General features: G+C 42.5%; 1 protein-coding gene across 1 annotated transcript; it reads left to right on the forward strand.

Moving 5' to 3' along the window:
* The first annotated feature begins 45 nt into the window (after positions 1 to 45).
* Positions 46 to 14985, forward strand: LOC311147356 (protein-tyrosine kinase 6-like). The gene is made up of 6 exons (XM_084184042.1): positions 46 to 60; positions 1186 to 1351; positions 7944 to 8102; positions 10084 to 10265; positions 11205 to 11358; positions 13822 to 14985. The coding sequence occupies exons 3-6, from the start codon at positions 8069 to 8071 to the stop codon at positions 14007 to 14009; spliced, it is 558 nt and encodes a 185-aa protein (XP_084040168.1). The 5' UTR covers positions 46 to 60; positions 1186 to 1351; positions 7944 to 8068; the 3' UTR covers positions 14010 to 14985.
* Positions 14986 to 15238: the final 253 nt, after the last annotated feature.

Here is a 15238-nt window from a genome sequence, read left to right on the forward strand (position 1 = left end):
ACACACACACACACACGCACACACACACACACACACACACTGGGGGAGCCCTGCACCAGGGTGAGTACACACACACACACACACACACACACTGGGGAGGCCTGCACCAGGGTGAGAAGCCTACAGAAGGAGCTGGAGATGTAGCAACCGAGTCTCTCTCTGTGTCTCGCTCTCTCTCGCTCTCTGTCTTTGTCTCTGTCTCTCTCTCTCTCTCTCTCTCTCTCTCTCTCTCTCTCTCTCTCTCTCTCTCTCTCTCTCTCTCTCTCTTTCTCTCTCTCTCTCTCTCTCTCTCTCTCTCTCTCTCTCTCTCTCTCTCTCTCTCTCCTCTCTCTCTCTCTCTCTCTCTCTCTCTCTCTCTCTCTGTTTCTGTCTCTGTGTCTCTCTCTGTCTCTGTCTCACTCTGTGTCTCTCTCTCTCTGTCTCTCTGTCTCTCTCTCTCTCTCTCTCTCCCTCTCTCTCTCTCTCTCTCTCTCTCTCTCTCTCTCTCTCTCTCTCTCTGTCTCTGTCTCTGTCTCTGTCTCTGTCTCTGTCTCGTCTCTGTCTCTGTCTCTGTCTCTGTCTCTGTCTCCCTCTCTCTCCCTCTCTCTCTCTCTCTCTCTCTCTCTCTCTCTCTCTCTCTCTCTCTCTCCTCTCTCTCTCTCTCTCTCTCTCTCTCTCTCTCTCCCTCTCTCTCTCTCTCTCTCTCTCTCTCTCTCTCTCTCTCTCTCTCTCTGTCTCACTCTGTGTGTCTCTCTCTCTTTGTCTCTGTCTCGCTCTCTGTGTCTCTCTCTCTCTGTCTCTCTCTCACTCTGTGTGTCTGTGTCTCTGTCTCACTCTCTGTGTCTCTCTGTCTCTGTCTCTGTCTCTGTCTCATGCTCTGTCACGCCATTACAATGAGCCCGTCCTTCTATATCTCCGGCGACCAGCCTCCTCTGCTCTGTTTCTCTCTCACACAGAACGTTTCCCTCCTTCTCCTTCTCTGTATCTCTCTTTCTACCTCTCTCTCTGTTTACCTCTCTCTCTCTTTGTCTCTCTCTGTTTACCTCTCTCTCTCTCTCTCTCTCTTTTTACCAAGGAGGAAGTGTACTCTGTGGCTGAACAGGCCACTCCGTGGTTAAGCAATGATACAGCTGTGTGTGTATCTTTGTGTGTGTGTGTGTGTGTGTGTGTTAGTGAGACACATATAACACCTTCTCCCCTCCCCAGAAAGAGCCAGTGCCCCAGGACCTGTCCCACTCCACGGTGGATGAGTGGGAGCTCCCCAAGGAGGAGTTCACCCTGGGAGAGCAGCTGGGCAGCGGGTTCTTCGCTGACGTCCATCGGGGCAAGTGGAAGAACAGCATCAACGTGGCCATCAAGATCCTCAAGAACGGTACAGAACACTTACAGATGCACAGATTCACAAGGCTGCACCTGAAATGGCACCACCTTATTTCAATCAACCAATCAATTATTGGAATTTATTTTATAAAGCCCTTTTAACATCAGCAGTTGTCACAAAGTGCTTTACAGACAACCAGCCTAAACCCTGAAGAGCAGTGCAGAGGCAGAAGCACAGTGGAAAAACTCCCTAGACGGTGTACTACTTTTGGACAGAACCTTACAAAGCTCTGGCCAAAAGTAACACACTATATAAGAAATAGGGTGCCATTTTGGGAATTGCCCCTAGTGTGGTTGTGTTGATTGTGATCGTCGTCATGATAGTTTGACTGTACTATAAAAGCTGTTCAATTTGGATTCTGAGCATTAGATCATTTACAGGAAGAGAACATGTTAGTTCCTCCATGCTGTGAGATAAGCTATTCTGAGGACCGTCAGTAATAGCCAAGCAGGCAGGTAGGTTGCGCATTTAATCCCAGATGCCCACAAATACCAATCATCCTCCTTGCTGCCTACATAAAAGATGGCCAAGTTTGTTTGGCCATTCTTACATTTACATCACTTTTGAGCGGGAACTGTGCTTCCGTAGAGGTCGGGGAGCTAGCAGGCCAGAGGTGGATGAACGTAGTGCCCTCGTTTGGGTGTAGGGTCTGATTATACCTAAATAGAATCGTGACTCATGCCAAGCTACAGCAGACGGGTACTAGACATTTTATTTCTGCTTTATGAACGAGATCACAGTCACACCATCATCCCAGAAACCCGACACCCGCTCCAATTCAAATTCTCCCCCAACAGATCCACAGATTACGCAGAAGTCCTCACAAGTATAGTAAACCAAGAAAAATTTGACCAACTGGGGACAGTTGTTAGGGTTAGAATTAGGTTTAGGGTTAGGGTTAAGAGATAGGGTTAGGTTTTGGGTTAGGGTTAAGGTTAGGTTTTTGGGTTAAGGTTAGGGTTAGGGTTAGGGTTAGGGTTAAGGTTAGGGTTAGGGTTAGGGTAAGGGTACGGGTTAGGGTTAGGTTTCGGGTTAGAGTAAATAGGATTTTGAATGGGACTGAATTGTATGTCCCCACAAGGTTAGTTGCGCAAGACTGTGTGTGTGTGTGTTAAGAATTACCTAATTATTTTCTTCTGTAAACCCTATCATCAGAGAAAAATGTTGCATTTCCAGTCTTATGTTACCCCAGGCTGACCTCAGTGGTGTGTGACATCACACATACCTTAGTCTCTCGTCGCAGCCTCAGGGTTCTGGGTGCCAAGAAGACATCTCATACACACGTCTGAACTAAAACAGCCCATTGTTGTCATTCTTACCGTAAGACGCTGCTCAGTGGAATGTTATCTTCCGTCAACTCTCTGTGTGTATTCTTTCATTGCCATAGCAACTATGTAACTGTGGCTTTGTGAACGATAGTCTATGACATAGGAGTTGATCACAGCACATTACAGAACAGGAACGGTCTAGAACATTCCCTGAAATAGTTTCAACATGATACATAGCCTCAGGTCCAACAGTGGATTGGCAAACGAGACTTGGAAGAATGGCAACAATGATACCTGACTGTCTCTTTACTGTATCCATCTCTTTACTGTATCTATCTCTTTACTGTATCCATCTCTTTACTGTATCTATCTCTTTACTGTATCCATCTCTTTACTGTATCCATCTCTTTACTGTATCCATCTCTTTACTGTATCCGTCTCTTTACTGTATCCGTCTCTTTACTGTATCCATCTCTTTACTGTATCTATCTCTTTACTGTATCCATCTCTTTACTGTATCTATCTCTTTACTGTATCCATCTCTTTACTGTATCCGTCTCTTTACTGTATCCGTCTCTTTACTGTATCCATCTCTTTACTGTATCTATCTCTTTACTGTATCCATCTCTTTACTGTATCTATCTCTTTACTGTATCCATCTCTTTACTGTATCCGTCTCTTTACTGTATCTATCTCTTTACTGTATCTGTCTCTTTACTGTATCTATCTCTTTACTGTATCCATCTCTTTACTGTATCCATCTCTTTACTGTATCTATCTCTTTACTGTATCCATCTCTTTACTGTATCCGTCTCTTTACTGTATCCGTCTCTTTACTGTATCCATCTCTTTACTGTATCTATCTCTTTACTGTATCCATCTCTTTACTGTATCTATCTCTTTACTGTATCCATCTCTTTACTGTATCTGTCTCTTTACTGTATCCATCTCTTTACTGTTTCTATCTCTTTACTGTATCTATCTCTTTACTGTATCCATCTCTTTACTGTATCTATCTATTTACTGTATCTATCTCTTTACTGTATCTATCTATTTACTGTATCCATCTCTTTACTGTATCCATCTCTTTACTGTATCCATCTCTTTACTGTATCTATCTCTTAACTGTATCCATCTCTTTACTGTATCCATCCCTTTACTGTATCCATCTCTTTACTGTATCTATCTCTTTACTGTATCCATCTCTTTACTGTATCCATCTCTTTACTGTATCCATATCTTTACTGTATCCATCTCTTTACTGTATCCATCTATTTACTGTATCTATCTCTTTACTGTATCCGTCTCTTTACTGTATCTGTCTCTTTACTGTATCTGTCTCTTTACTGTATCCATCTCTTTACTGTATCCATCTCTTTACTGTATCCATCTCTTTACTGTATCTATCTCTTTACTGTATCTATCTCTTTACTGTATCTATCTCTTTACTGTATCCATCTCTTTACTGTATCCATCTCTTTACTGTATCTATCTCTTTACTGTATCTATCTCTTTACTGTATCTATCTCTTTACTGTATCCATCTCTTTACTGTATCCATCGCTTTACTGTATCCATCACTTTACTGTATCTATCTCTTTACTGTATCTATCTCTTTACTGTATCTATCTCTTTACTGTATCTGTCTCTTTACTGTATCTATCTCTTTACTGTATCCATCTCTTTACTGTATCCATCTCTTTACTGTATCTATATCTTTACTGTATCCGTCTCTTTACTGTATCTGTCTCTTTACTGTATCCATCTCTTTACTGTATCTATCTCTTTACTGTATCCATCTCTTTACTGTATCTATCTCTTTACTGTATCCATCTCTTTACTGTATCCATCTCTTTACTGTATCTATCTCTTTACTGTATCCATCTCTTTACTGTATCTATCTCTTTACTGTATCTATCTCTTTACTGTATCCATCTCTTTACTGTATCTATCTCTTTACTGTATCCATCTCTTTACTGTATCCGTCTCTTTACTGTATCCGTCTCTTTACTGTATCCATCTCTTTACTGTATCTATCTCTTTACTGTATCTATCTCTTTACTGTATCCATCTCTTTACTGTATCCATCTCTTTACTGTATCCATCTCTTTACTGTATCTGTCTCTTTACTGTATCTATCTCTTTACTGTATCTATCTCTTTACTGTATCCATCTCTTTACTGTATCCATCTCTTTACTGTATCTGTCTCTTTACTGTATCTGTCTCTTTACTGTATCCATCTCTTTACTGTATCCATCTCTTTACTGTATCCATCTCTTTACTGTATCTATATCTTTACTGTATCTATCTCTTTACTGTATATGTCTCTTTACTGTATCTATCTCTTTACTGTATCCATCTCTTTACTGTATCATCTCTTTACTGTATCTGTCTCTTTACTGTATCTATCTCTTTACTGTATCCATCTCTTTACTGTATCCATCTCTTTACTGTATCCATCTCTTTACTGTATATATCTCTTTACTGTATCTATCTCTTTACTGTATCCATCTCTTTACTGTATCTATCTCTTTACTGTATCCATCTCTTTACTGTATCTATCTCTTTACTGTATCTGTCTCTTTACTGTATCTATCTCTTTACTGTATCCATCTCTTTACTGTATCCATCTCTTTACTGTATCTATCTCTTTACTGTATCCATCTCTTTACTGTATCCGTCTCTTTACTGTATCCATCTCTTTACTGTATCTATCTCTTTACTGTATCCATCTCTTTACTGTATCCATCTCTTTACTGTATCCATCTCTTTACTGTATCCATCTCTTTACTGTATCCATCTCTTTACTGTATCTATCTCTTTACTGTATCCGTCTCTTTACTGTATCTGTCTCTTTACTGTATCTATCTCTTTACTGTATCCATCTCTTTACTGTATCCATCTCTTTACTGTATCTATCTCTTTACTGTATCTGTATCTTTACTGTATCCATCTCTTTACTGTATCTGTCTCTTTACTGTATCTATCTCTTTACTGTATCTATCTCTTTACTGTATCCATCTCTTAACTGTATCCATCTCTTTACTGTATCCATCTCTTTACTGTATCTATCTCTTTACTGTATCTATCTCTTTACTGTATCTATCTCTTTACTGTATCTGTCTCTTTACTGTATCTATCGCTTTACTGTATCCATCTCTTTACTGTATCTATCTCTTTACTGTATCTATATCTTTACTGTATCCATCTCTTTACTGTATCTGTCTCTTTACTGTATCCATCTCTTTACTGTATCTATCTCTTTACTGTATCTGTCTCTTTACTGTATCTATCTCTTTACTGTATCCATCTCTTTACTGTATCCATCTCTTTACTGTATCTATCTCTTTACTGTATCCATCTCTTTACTGTATCTGTCTCTTTACTGTATCCATCTCTTTACTGTATCTATCTCTTTACTGTATCTATCTCTTTACTGTATCCATCTCTTTACTGTATCTATCTCTTTACTGTATCCATCTCTTTACTGTATCCGTCTCTTTACTGTATCTGTCTCTTTACTGTATCCGTCTCTTTACTGTATCTATCTCTTTACTGTATCTATCTCTTTACTGTATCCATCTCTTTACTGTATCCATCTCTTTACTGTATCCATCTCTTTACTGTATCTGTCTCTTTACTGTATCTATCTCTTTACTGTATCCATCTCTTTACTGTATCCATCTCTTTACTGTATCTGTCTCTTTACTGTATCTGTCTCTTTACTGTATCCATCTCTTTACTGTATCCATCTCTTTACTGTATCCATCTCTTTACTGTATCCATCTCTTTACTGTATCTATCTCTTTACTGTATCTATCTCTTTACTGTATCTATCTCTTTACTGTATATATATCTTTACTGTATATGTCTCTTTACTGTATCTATCTCTTTACTGTATCCATCTCTTTACTGTATCCATCTCTTTACTGTATCTATCTCTTTACTGTATCCATCTCTTTACTGTATCCATCTCTTTACTGTATCCATCTCTTTACTGTATCTATCTCTTTACTGTATCTATCTCTTTACTGTATCTGTCTCTTTACTGTATCTATCTCTTTACTGTATCCATCTCTTTACTGTATCTATCTCTTTACTGTATCTGTCTCTTTACTGTATCTATCTCTTTACTGTATCCATCTCTTTACTGTATCCATCTCTTTACTGTATCTATCTCTTTACTGTATCCATCTCTTTACTGTATCTGTCTCTTTACTGTATCCATCTCTTTACTGTATCTATCTCTTTACTGTATCCATCTCTTTACTGTATCCATCTCTTTACTGTACCCATCTCTTTACTGTATCCATCTCTTTACTGTATCCATCTCTTTACTGTATCTATCTCTTTACTGTATCCATCTCTTTACTGTATCCATCTCTTTACTGTATCCGTCTCTTTACTGTATCTGTCTCTTTACTGTATCCATCTCTTTACTGTATCCATATCTTTACTGTATCCATCTCTTTACTGTATCCATCTCTTTACTGTATCTATCTCTTTACTGTATCTGTCTCTTTACTGTATCTATCTCTTTACTGTATCCATCTCTTTACTGTATCCATCTCTTTACTGTATCTATCACTTTACTGTATCCATCTCTTTACTGTATCTGTCTCTTTACTGTATCCATCTCTTTACTGTATCTATCTCTTTACTGTATCTATCTCTTTACTGTATCCATCTCTTTACTGTATCCATCTCTTTACTGTATCTATCTCTTTACTGTATCCATCTCTTTACTGTATCTGTCTCTTTACTGTATCCATCTCTTTACTGTATCCATCTCTTTACTGTATCTATCTCTTTACTGTATCCATCTCTTTACTGTATCCATCTCTTTACTGTATCCATCTCTTTACTGTATCGATCTCTTTACTGTATCTGTCTCTTTACTGTATCTATCTCTTTACTGTATCCATCTCTTTACTGTATCCATCTCTTTACTGTATCTATCTCTTTACTGTATCTATCTCTTTACTGTATCCATCTCTTTACTGTATCCATCTCTTTACTGTATCTATCTGTTTGTGACTGGCGAAGTTAAGTTACCAACCCATTACTGATGCACCTATGCCTGAAGACACACTTACAAACATATACACCCACCCTGACCCTGATATCTATATATCTACCTGACCCTGATATCTATATATCTACCTGACCCTGATATCTATATATCTACCTGACCCTGATATCTATATATCTACCTGACCCTGATATCTATATATCTACCTGACCCTGATATCTATATATCTACCTGACCCTGATATCTATATATCTACCTGACCTTTATATCTTTGTGATTTCAGACTCGGTGAACGACCATGAGTTCCAGTGTGAGGTGCAGATCCTGAAGAGGCTGAGACACAGACACCTGATCTCCCTGTTCGCCGTCTGCACCTCCTCATCCCCCTACTACATCATCACTGAACTCATGGAGAAGGGAAACCTGCTGCACTTCCTCAGAGGTTAGTCAGCCAGTCCTCCAGCCAGTCCTACACCAGTCCTCCAGTCAGTCCTCCAGCCAGTCCTACACCAGTCCTCCAGTCAGTCCTCCAGCCAGTCCTCCATCCAATCCTACAGCCAGTCCTCCACCACACCGCAATGTTCTCTTCTCTATGACTCTGAACCAGGCCCTTACTGTACATACAATGGTCTTTCTGAAATTCATTTTTGAGAGTGGCCTCAAATATATTTTGTTTTCTCAACAGTCAAAACGAAAGTATTTTCAACTGAGTACCTGCTTCAAAATGTAATAAAAGTATAATGTACCCCCTTCAGTGAGATTGGTGGGGATAGAAAAATTAACTCTTCACTTTTACCAGCTACATTTTCAGATAATCTCTCCTAGGGGTCCATAGTTCTACATTTACATTTACATTTTAGTCATTTAGCAGACGCTCTTATCCAGAGCGACTTACAGGAGCAATTAGGGTTAAGTGCCTTGCTCAAGGGCACATTAACGTCATTTAGCAGACGCTCTTAGCCAGAGCGACTCACAAATTGGTGCGTTCACCCTATAGCCAGTGGGATAACCACTTTACAATTTGGGGGGGGGTTAGAAGGAATACTTTATCCTATCCCAGGTATTCCTTAAAGAGGTGGGGTTTCAAATGTCTCCGGAAGGTGGTGAGTGACTCCGCTGTCCTGGCGTCGTGAGGGAGCTTGTTCCACCATTGGGGTGCCAGAGCAGCGAACAGTTTTGACTGGGCTGAGCGGGAGCTATGCTTCCGCAGAGGAAGGGGAGCCAGCAGGCCAGAGGTGGATGAACGCAATGCCCTCGTTTGGGTGTAGGGACTGATCAGAGCCTGAAGGTACAGAGGTGCCGTTCCCCTCACTGCTCCATAGGCAAGCACCATGGTCTTGTAGCGGATGCGAGCTTCAACTGGAAGCCAGTGGAGTGTGCGGAGGAGGGGGGTGACGTGAGAGAACTTGGGAAGGTTGAACACCAGACGGGCTGCGGCATTCTGGATGAGTTGTAGGGGTTTAATGGCACAGGCAGGGAGGCCAGCCAACAGCGAGTTGCAGTAGTCCAGACGGGAGATGACAAGTGCCTGGATTAGGACCTGTGCCGCTTCCTGTGTAAGGCAGGGTCGTACTCTCCGAATGTTGTAGAGCATGAACCTGCAGGAGCGGGTCACCGCCTTGATGTTGGCGGAGAACGACAGGGTGTTGTCCAGGGTCACGCCTAGGCTCTTCGCACTCTGGGAGGAGGACACAGCGGAGTTGTCAACCGTGATGGCGAGATCATGGAACGGGCAGTCCTTCCCCGGGAGGAAGAGCAGCTCCGTCTTGCCAGGGTTCAGCTTGAGGTGGTGATCCGTCATCCATACTGATATGTCTGCCAGACATGCAGAGATGCGATTCGCCACCTGGTTATCAGAAGGGGGAAAGGAGAAGATTAGTTGTGTATCGTCAGCGTAGCAGTGATAGGAAAGGCCATGTGAGGATATGACAGAGCCAAGTGACTTGGTGTATAGGGAGAAAAGGAGAGGGCCTAGAACTGAGCCCTGGGGGACACCAGTGGTGAGAGCACGTGGTGCGGAGACAGCTTCTCGCCACGCCACTTGGTAGGAGCGACCGGTCAGGTAGGACGCAATCCAGGAGTGAGCCGCGCCGGAGATGCCCAGCTCGGAGAGGGTGGAGAGGAGGATCTGATGGTTCACAGTATCAAAGGCAGCAGACAGGTCTAGAAGGACAAGAGCAGAGGAGAGAGAGTTAGCTTTAGCAGTGCGGAGAGTCTCCGTGACACAGAGAAGAGCAGTCTCAGTTGAATGACCAGTCCTGAAACCTGATTGGTTTGGATCAAGAAGGTCATTCTGAGAGAGATAGCAAGAGAGTTGGCTAAAGACGGCACGCTCAATAGTTTTGGAAAGAAAAGAAAGAAGGGATACTGGTCTGTAGTTGTTGACATCAGTGGGGTTCTGACCAATCATTCTCTCTCTCCAGGTTCAGAGGGTTCTCAGCTGGACCTGGTGTCTCTGGTGGACATGGCAGCCCAGGTGGCTGATGGGATGGCGTACCTGGAGCAGCAGAACAGTATCCATAGAGACCTGGCGGCCCGAAACGTCCTGGTGGGAGAGAACTACATCTGTAAGGTGGCCGACTTCGGACTGGCCAGGGTCATCAAGGTTAGTATAATCTGTCGTGGACAGACGCATGTAACATAGGATGGTATCGTAGCGTCTCTCACCAGACTTTGGGATGCGACGACTAACATATAAATAATTAGTCATTTAGCAGACGCTCTTATCCAGAGCGACTTACAGGAGCAATTAGGGTTAAGTGCCTTGCTCAAGGGCACATCGACAGATTTTTCACCTAGTCGGTTCGGGGATTAGAACCAGCGACCTTTCGGTTACTGGCACAACGCTCTTAACCACTAAGCTACCTGCCGCCCACATGGTAAGTAGTAATAACTAGAGAACTACATCTGCAAGGTGGCTGACTTCGGACTGGCCAGAATCATGAAGGTTATTAGAGAGAACTACATCTGCAAGGTAGCTGACTTCGGACTGGCCAGAATCATGAAGGTTATGAGAGAGAACTGCATCTGCAAGGTAGCTGACTTCGGACTGGCCAGAATCATGAAGGCTACTAGGGTCCCAGCCAACAACAAACATTCCCTCACCTTTAGAGAACGTTCATTAGGTCATTACTTGGACTGGCCAGGGTCATCAAGGTCAGCAGGGATAAACCTGGGGTGATGGTATGTGTTTGTGTTTTACTGGTCCCATGATTGGGTGGACGTTGGGTTTTCCCAATCCCAACTGGTACTGTTAAGAACTAGGATAGACAGCATTCTACTAAGCATTTTACAAGAAAAATAAAGCTCAGTGCATTTTAGTTGGAAGTAATTGTATTCAGCACCAGCAACTTAGTGTTGATTGAACATGGTTTATGTTGTTAAAACATACCCAGAATTGTTTAAATATTTTCAAACCACATGACTTTGCCAGCTGTCAGCAGTTTGTTCTCTTCCCCTCATGTCCCAATATATTTGTAGTCATAATTTCATAATTTGTACTGCGGAATTGTTACATCCTCGTTTCGTTTCTCTCCATCCTCAGGAGCCCTTCTACGTGTCTGAGGATAAGAAGATCCCCTACAAATGGAGTTCCCCGGAGGCCATCAGCCACGGACGTTTCTCCAACAAGTCAGATGTCTGGTCCTTTGGGGTTCTGCTCTACGAGATACTAACCTATGGCGGGAATCCATACCCAGGTACGTCATGATCTCCTAACCCAGTGGCTTTCGCAATTTTGTTCCCTCTGCATAGCTGTGTGGTATTAATCCTAATTTTTATTATAAACGGTAGGCCTACAGACCGGGAGCTAATTGCCACAGGCTAAGTCTACACAGGCAACCCAATTCTAATATTTTTCCCACTAATTGGTCTTTTGACCAATGACATCAGATCTATTCACATCAGCTCTTTTTCAGAGCTAATCTGATTGGTCAAAATACCAATTAGTAAAAAATAAAAAAAAAGATCAGAATTGGGCTGCCTGTCTAAACGCAGCCTAGATTTCTTCCTTCCAGGGAGTGTTTCCTGGCCGCTGTGCCCTCACTTCGGCTTTGCTTGCTCTTTGGGTTTATAATGAAGCTTGTAGTTCTACAGTGTACATAGTGTAGAGTGCATTCAGAAAGTATTCAGACCCCTTGACTTTTTCCACATGTTGTTACGTTACAGCCTTATTCTAAAATTTATGAAATTGTTTTTTTTCCCCCCTCATCAATCTACACACAATACCACATAATGACAAAGCAAAAACTGGTTTTTAGAATTTTTTGCAAATGTATTAAAAATAAAAAACGTAAATATCTTATTTACATAAGTATTCAGACCCTTTTACTCAGTACTTTGTTGAAGCGCCTTTGGCAGTGATTACAGCCTTGAGTCTTATTGGGTATGATGCTACAAGCTTGGCACACCTGTATTTGGGGAGTTTCTCCCATTCTTCTTTGCATATCCGCTCAAGCTCTGTCAGGTTGGATGGGGAGCATCGCTGCACAGCTATTTTCAGGTCTCTACAGAGATGTTAGATCGGGTTCAAGTCCGGGCTCTGTCTGGGCCACTCAAGGACATTCAGAAACTTGTCCCGAAGCCACTCCTGCGTTGTCTTGGCTGTGTGATTAGGGTCGTTGTCCTGTTGGAAGGTGTACCTTCGCCCCAGTCTGAGGTCCTGAGCGCTCTGGAGCAGGTTTTCATCAAGGATCTCTCTGTACTTTGCTCCGTTCATCTTTCCCTCGATCCTGACTAGTCTCCCAGTCCCTGCCACTGAAAAACATACCCACAGCATGATGCTGCCACCACCATGCTTCACCGTAGGGATGGTGCCAGGTTTCCTCCAGACTTGACGCTTGGCAAGAGTTCAATCTTGGTTTCATCAGACCAGAGAATCTTGTTACTCATGGTCTGAGAGTCTTTAGGTGCCTTTTTGGCAAACTCCAAGCTGGCTGTCATGTGCCTTTTACTGAGGAGTGGCTTCTGTCTGGCCACTCTACCATAAAGGCCTGATTGGTGGAGTGCTGCAGAGATGGTTGTCCTTCTGGAAGGTTCTCCCATCTCCACAGAGGAACTCTGAAGCTCTGTCAGAGTGACCATTGGGTTCTTGATCACCTCCCTGACCAAGGTCGTTCTCCCCCGATTGCTCAGTTTGGCCATGCGGCCAGCTCTTGGTTGCTCCAAACCTCTTCCATTTAAGAATGATGGAGGCCACTGTGTTCTTGGGGACCTTCAATGCTGCAGACATTTTTGGTACCCTTCCCCAGATCTGTGCCTCGACACAATCCTGCCTCGGAGCTCTGCGGACAATTCCTTCGACCTCATGGCTTGGTTTTTGCTCTGACAGGTGTGTGCCTTTCCAAATCATGTCCAATCAATTGAATTTACCACAGGTGGACTCCAAACAAGTTGTAGAAACATCTCAAGGATGATCATTGGAAACAGGATGCACCTGAGCTCAATTTCGAGTCTCATAGCAAAGGGTCTGAATACTTATTTAGAAAACCTGTTTTCGCTTTGTCATTATGGGGTATTGTGTGTACATTGATGAGGATTTTTAAAAAATTAAATACATTTTTGAATAAGGATGTAATGTAAGAAAATGTGGAAAAAGTAAAGGGGTCTGAATACTTTCTGAATGCACTGTATAAAGATTAGCTGGCTAATCACTAGCATGTGGGCTATTGAGACGTGTTCATTTTCTGCACTGTACCTCATGTGGATTTGTGTTCTCTCTGCTTCTACATGTGTTGTCTGTGAATCCTGTTTATTGTCTCTCTGTATATCCTGTTTATTGTCTCTCTGTATCTCCTGTTTATTGTCTCTCTGTATCTCCTGTTTATTGTCTCTCTGTATATCCTGTTTATTGTCTCTCTGTATATCCTGTTTATTGTCTCTCTGTATCTCCTGTTTATTGTCTCTCTGTATCTCCTGTTTATTGTCTCTCTGTATCTCCTGTTTATTGTCTCTCTGTATCTCCTGTTTATTGTGTCATCACCATTTCACAAATTCCTGTACATGCAAATGTATTTGGCGAATAAAGGTGATTCTGATTCTGATTAGGCCTGGGTTACCTGTTTTACCACTTTGTGACAACTAGTGATGTAAAAAGGGCTTAGTAAATAAAATGTGACTGATTGATTGATTGACTGATGATGTGGCCTTTCTCTGTGATCCAGGCTACAACAACAACGAGGTGTACCGTCAGATCATCGCCGGCTACAGGATGCCAGCTCCAGAGAAATGTCCAGACTTCCTCTACAAAGTCATGTTGGCCTGTTGGAGTGACAGCCCTGCAGACAGACCGGACTTCAAGGAGCTCAGGCCCAAATTGGAGAACGTCAACAGCTATGAGCTGGAGCAGTGACCCATAGAACTGGAAATAACCCTTTTTTTTTTTGCATGGACATTGCCATTGAGGGCTTCCACCATTTTAAAGTAGTCAACTGGATGGGACTTCCTATGGGTTAAGGACAGTGGAGGCTGCTGAGGGGAGAACGGCTCATAATAATGTCTGGAACGGAGCGAATGGAATGGAACCAAACCATGTGTTTGATGTATTTGATACCATTCCACCCATTCTGCTCTAGACATCACCATGAGCCCGTCCTCCCCAATTAAGGTGCCACAAACCTCCTGTGGTTAAGGATCGCATGATTCCATTCAGGTCATCAGTAGGGATTAGCCAATTCATTACACTTGTGAGCAAACATTCCATAACTGCAGGTGGCAGTAAATCGCCAACTTTCCAGGTGGCAGTATGCACCCTTTCAGTTTGTTTACCAACTCATAGAAGTAGTAGAAGAACGTTGACCGCTTAAAAATGGAGATGGCCTCAATCGTGCTATAATGGAACAGATACAAAGATGAGTCGTCAATCTGAGTCTATTGCCTCACCCTGGCTCTGACCCAAACCCTGGCCTGCAGGGACTGTCCCTGGCCACAGGGGGGCAGCAGAGTCAGTGTCAGAGAAAATGGCGATGAAGCTATTGGAGGGGTGCAGCTGTAGGGGTAGCCTGTCTGGTGGACTTGTCCCATACTAAGTAGCCAACTTTTCTATGGTTGTTATGTCAGGTACAGCTTCTGCCTGGCATGGAACAGTTTGTTTATATTGTAATAAATGTACACAAAAATACAATATCTTGGACTTTCAAATCTTTATTTTACTTGTCAAATTTTTTTTCTCCATTTGTAACGTACCTGTATCCTTATCTTGTTTAATCTTATACAGTAAAGTCTACATGTACTTTCTTTCATTGGTCCCTAATATTATGAACCGTTCTCTCCATATATTCTAGTGTCTGTCGAGAAAATTCAAATTAAAGGTATAAATGGATGGCTTTAGATAAATGTACTGAAAACCCTATTGAATGAAAACTCCAAGAGAAAATCTGTTGGCCAGCAAGTGGCGGGGTTTTCAGCGGTTCAATAAAAGGTATTCAGCGCGCGCAAGGGGACCACGCCTGCAAAGCCCGTTATACTCCTGCCTAAGGTAAGTCTGAATACCAACTACTGAGAAGTGCGCGGGAAAGGCGTGCATTTCCTAAGTCTGAATCGGGCCCATAGGAAATAGGATGCGTTTTGAGATGTACGCCC

This window comes from Coregonus lavaretus (genome assembly GCF_964263955.1).
Source record: "Coregonus lavaretus genome assembly, chromosome: 20".
NCBI classification, from domain to species: domain Eukaryota; kingdom Metazoa; phylum Chordata; class Actinopteri; order Salmoniformes; family Salmonidae; genus Coregonus; species Coregonus lavaretus.